Here is a 5,536-nt window from a genome sequence, read left to right as displayed (position 1 = left end):
CTTTCTTATTAGACCTTTTCAAAGAGATGCCTCATTGCAGATATTGGCACGAGTGGTAAAGTAAAATGTCTTTGCTGTCATCAAGATCTACAGTACCGTTTCAGACCGTACTGTTAGTTTTATCTATTCCACTCAAATTAAGTCATATAGTTCGGATTTGGTTCGGTTACAATTTAATTCTACATCTTTATTACCGTAAGTGTATGTTAAATGTAGCAGTCACTTTACAACTTCACAAATTATTCACATCAAACTATCTCTCTACTTTGGTAATGACAGACAGGTGAGTGTACACTTCACATGACAATACATTAATACACGGTATGTTTGCTAGAATTCACTGACATTTTACATGAAAGTCTGCATGATAATATACTGTATGTACTAGGCTTCTGAACTCCTTACCATTATTTTTTCTCATAAAATCCAGGACAGAGAGGGCGGCAATGTTGCTGAGCCTGTTATATTTGATATTGTTTATGAGTCATGATCATAGGCATTAATGACTCTTTACAGTATGCATGCGACTTGATGCAGTAGGAGAAGACTTCAAGAGAGACTATCATCCACCTGGAAAAAATAAAAAAATCTCTTCTTCCTGTAAGAGCAGTGTGATTTGGGAAATAAAACTAAAAATCACCAGACCAACAGTAGTAGTTAAAGGGCCAGTTCACCTCTGGGGCAACCAGATCTTATTTTATTGTTGTTTGGGACAGTTATTGTTTGTGTTCAATCTGTGTTTTGAGATATTTTAGTATTTCAGCATGAATGATGATGCATTTTGCATCATATGAGTCATCATGCTGCATCATATGATGCAAAATGCATCATCATTCATGCTGAAATACTAAAATATCTCAAAACACAGATTGAACACAAAAAAGAACTTAGGATTGTGTTGATCGTGTCCCAAACAACAATAAAATAAGATTTGGTTGCCCCAGAGGTGAACTGGCCCTTTAAGTAGGAAAGTATGTCAGTATTATGTTGGCTACTATGTAGCGTGGATATTTGCTCACTTTAGGGTTGCCAACTCCCAGAAATTAAAAGAATGGACATCTATTCCACCGGCTAAATTGTTTGGGGGTTTAAACCCCCCCAAACCACGAAATTCATAGAAAACGATGTATTTTCGCACAGTTATATACCTATAAAAAGGTGAAATATGAACCAAGTGCCCTACAATACCCATTAACATACAACCAATTGACTAAATATGGAGAATTGGAGATACCTGAAACAGGTGACATTGTCATGATGTATTGTACATGATCATATGCAAATGTATATTTATATTGGCACGGGTAATCAGGGAAACTAGTGCCTGCACCTATCCCAACACTGTGAATCGGTGTCATCTGCAGACCCCCAAGATAAGCCTATTTGTGGTCTTCAGAGTCTCCGATCAAATTTCCACAGTTAATATGCTCTGCTCTGTCCCTGCCAAAGAGATGGAGCAGAGACTTTGCTCTCCGAATGTTGTCTCTCTCGTCGCAAAAAAAGATTAATAATTGACAGATTGATGAAATATTTTGATTCATCCAGACTTTAATTATGTTCCATGTTTTATACGGTTGTTAGGCAAACAGGCAGGGATTCTCTGGGTTCCTTTAGGAGGTTCCAAATGGACCCTTGCAAGTCTCTAACTCTAGTGTACAAATGGAACCAAATGGACCCTTATTGAAATTAGAACATTTGAGAACCACTGACCTAGAGGGCAGGGCTATTATTAATTACTTTGGGCCTGTTTATCCCAAACCAATCGCAGAGCTGATTCCTTTGTGTCCGTACCATATCAATGTCCTCACTATCCCAACAAGTGTCACACAGCAGGGTCATAGTATCATCCAACACTTCTGTCTCCACGACGTCATCGTAGATCAGAAGCATCTCATACATCTGGCTGGCCGTGGTCTTCCTGATCTTAGGAAAGGGGTGGCAGAGCAGCAGCAACAGCTGCTGCAGAACCTTCTTCCTCACATTGCCCGGGAACTGGATCAGCCCACAGAACACGGCAATACACGGATTTAGCTTGTGAAAGTCCCTGGACCTCTTGATCTCCTTGCAACACAGAGCCAACACGTCCAAACAGAACTGATGATTCTCTTGAGTTGTGAAGATTTCAAAGCAGCTGCTAGCCAGCATCTGATCCAACATTTTCAGGAAAGGAACAGACACCCTGTCATGGTGTTGGTGGTTTCTGAAGATGCTCAACAGTGTGTCTGCAAACTGTCCAAGAGCAGTGGTGTTTTGCTGGATCCCTTTCAGATGGTCAAACAGCGACTTGGAGGAAAATCGCATCGTGGACTCTGTGATTCCTCCAACTGACACGGTGAGACCCAGAACTGTGTGATACTGGTACTGAGGCAGTCTCAGCAGCTGGGTGATATGGGGGAAGGCTTGGGAGGGATCGTTCCAGTTTAGACTAGCTGCCTTCTCAACAGGGAAAATGCTCAGCAGCTCCTCCCGGTGGGGGATGTGAAGCACTACAGGCTCTGTGCTGTGGAGGAGGCGCAGAAAGACTGTGCCAGCATGGGCTCTGTAGCGGTTTGTCTTTTCAGCTGCCTGCTGGGCCAGGCAACACATCATATGGCGCACCAGGTCTGGGGAGAGCAGCTCTGGAGCACTGCTGGCCACCAACAGGCTGACATCCAACAGACTGGACATGGCTGCCTCTCTTACCCAGGCCCCCACGTCCCCTCTATGATCTATGGTATAGTCATCCATGCAATCAAGCAGGGCTGCGTACACACTTGCTACATTCTCCACACACACAACAGAGTCCAGGGGCCCACTGGCTTGCACACCTGCTGTCAAGCACACTTGAGCGATGGCTCTGACCATATATGACCTTGCCTCTGTGAACTTTGCTTCTTTCTGGCTAGCTTTACAAGTGTTTTGAAGGCCCTCCAGGATTAGTTGCAGTTTACCACAGATCATAAATCGTGGCAGACATCCCAGAGCCATGGCTGAGCCGCAACGTGTCAATACTGCTGTACTGTTCAGCCCTGCAATGTATTGGGAAACCAAGACCTCTTGCATTTTGGAGTCAGCTTGACCCGTCTCAGTCTGGTAGTTCTCACACAGAGCGGCCAGGGCTGACACTACTTCATCCTTGCTGGACATCAGGTCAAGGCTCTTTAGGGTGTCATCAATCAGCCACTGCCAGCCAGTAATTACAGGGTCGTCTTTTAAAGGCATTTTGGAGATGGAAATCTTTTCTATGAGAGTACATACTGCTGGCCTGAGCAGCCTACCATCACATCCCCGGTACTGCTTCCTGTCAAACAGTCTCTGGTGAATGCTCTTTAATCCGTCCACACATTCTGAAGAGATATAGTCCACTGTCGATCTGTTGTTCTGTGTGGCCAGTTTGTGCAGGGCATGGGTGATCTCAGCACATGCCAAGATGGCTCCATGGCGACTGTGTAGGCTAGTAATGTGGAGGTCAACACTTAGGTCAATACAGTCAAGGTCTACACTCTGGTGGTAAATACCCATCGCTGTGGACAACAGCTTGGGTAAAACGGTTGTCGCCATATAATCAGGCGCTTGAGGCGTTAGGTTGTGAAGAGCCTTGGTCGCAAGCTTCCTTATCACTGCATCCCAGTGATTGACCTTCATGGCTACCAGGTGGTCTATGATTGGCTTGGTGTACTCTGGCAAACTAGCTATGTAGACACTAATGGACAGGTAGCAGTTGTTAAGATTTCCAACAGCATGGTAGTCTGCGGCAGTTACAATGTCAATACCATGAGGAAATGTGCCCTGTCTTCCAACATTCTCCTGGAAAGCAGCGGATGCAGCTCTTCTGCAGATGATATTTTGATCAAACAAGGCTGTGATGAGCAGTGCACTGGCAATCTGGTTTACAAAAGGCTTGAACTCTGAAGGTTCATAGGCCCTGGCGAAAGCCCAGCACACATAGCAGGCGGCATCACGCACATTGGAGCCAGTGCTACACTTACCCCTCTTTTTATCATAGGTCAGGGCCTTCACAACGAGAGGGACGACCTCTTTAAGTCTGGCGGGCAGCAGCAGGCCTCTTCTACCCAGCTCTGCCAGTGCCAGACAACTACCATGCCAAGCATTGTCAGTTTCCTGAGAGCTTAAGCAGCTCAACACTGATACAACCACCTCATCTGCCAGCTCTTTTGGAAGCCTCCCAGTTACTCTGCCAATGCCCTTAGCTGCAGACCAGCGGACAATTGTTGCCTTGTCTTTCAACCCCACCAGCAGTTGCTCAATGACGTTCTCCACTTCCTCCGGAATGTCATAGTCCTCCTGATCCTGCATCGCCACGTCTGGAGTCACAGCCTCGACATTTGTGGTAGCCTCAGACACAGCCAGGTTGACAACAAGGGAGCGACTTCCTCTCTGGTACCTCCACGTGGCCAGGCGTGACTTGAGGAAGGTGAGGGCCAGTCTTTGGATTAGTTTAACCCCAAGCTTCCTCAACATAGCATGGTTGCTCTCTGACAAATGCTTCTGCTCCAGACACTGTAGAACCATGGGTGCATACTGTAGGAGGTCATCCCGTTTTCCATGTTTGAAAAGCTGTGCCAAGGCCTGAAGGGTACCATCCAGCACTACCATGCCACCCGCTGACTGCTCGTCTGTCTGGGATATTGTGGTGAGGCACCAGTCCAGGAAGTCTCCGAGGCGCTTCTGTTTCACATCAGGGCGCGTCATGAACTTTGATACCAATACAGATGCTGCGTCTCTGGATTTATCACCGACAGTCAGATATGATTTGGCAATGGCTAGGATGCGATCCATGGTGGGCTCTCTGGCCTGGCCGACGTCTGAGTCTAGATGGCCGTCCAGACGCGAAAGGTCAAAGGGTATGAGGCAGGTCATGGAGAGCCACAGCAGCAGAATGTAGCGTGTTTCCCAAACCTCCGCGTCTTTGGGATCCTGCCTAGACAACAGGTCCAGAACCGACTGAATGTCAGAAACCTCGTGAGGTAAGAGCTGCATGAATATTTTATAACCCCTCACCTTCGAGACAATGTAGAGAAATTTGAAGCTCAGATGAACCAGCATAGATTTCTCACTCCTTATCAAGTCCAACATCATGTTCACCATCCATTCTAGATGTGGGTCCAGCAAATGTGGCTGCTCCTGGTATCTATCCATGATAAGCAGGAATTTCTCTGTTGCAGACTCCCTTGTGATATTGTTCACGTGGACCTCTGGGAGGCCGGCAATTAAAGCGCGGACCTCTGCACTCTCATTGAAACCCTCCAAGATTAGCATTACGGGTGGTTCATCTCCTTCTTCACCGCTACAAACATTTTCCATCTCGGTGGATGCCATGTTGCTTGACCTTTAACAACAAAGTTGTGTAACGTTAGTTTAGAAGTGTAGAACAAACATAAGAATGAACGACTGTGTGGTTGATATCTACTGGAAATGAACCCACGTTCAGTCGTAGCTACTCCTGTCCCCGCCTTTCAGAGTTTAAAGCCCCTACAACACCTTATATAGGCTGCCTGAGCTCTGGTCTGACATCACACAACACTAACCGCAAAAC

At 46.2% G+C, this 5,536-nt stretch overlaps 1 protein-coding gene across 1 annotated transcript; it reads right to left on the bottom strand.

Moving 5' to 3' along the window:
• Positions 1-1,710: 1,710 nt before the first annotated feature.
• On the bottom strand, positions 1,711-5,319 carry LOC308282913 (tubulin-specific chaperone D-like; the record flags this gene model as incomplete). The annotated part of the gene is made up of 1 exon (XM_080723302.1): positions 1,711-5,319. The coding sequence occupies one exon, from the start codon at positions 5,317-5,319 to the stop codon at positions 1,711-1,713; it is 3,609 nt and encodes a 1,202-aa protein (XP_080579428.1).
• Between the last annotated feature and the right edge of the window lie 217 nt (positions 5,320-5,536).

The sequence above is a fragment of the Nannobrachium achirus genome (genome assembly GCF_963921795.1).
Source record: "Nannobrachium achirus genome assembly, chromosome: 4".
Taxonomy (NCBI): Eukaryota; Metazoa; Chordata; class Actinopteri; order Myctophiformes; family Myctophidae; genus Nannobrachium; species Nannobrachium achirus.
This window is presented reverse-complemented; position numbering and strand designations above follow the sequence as displayed.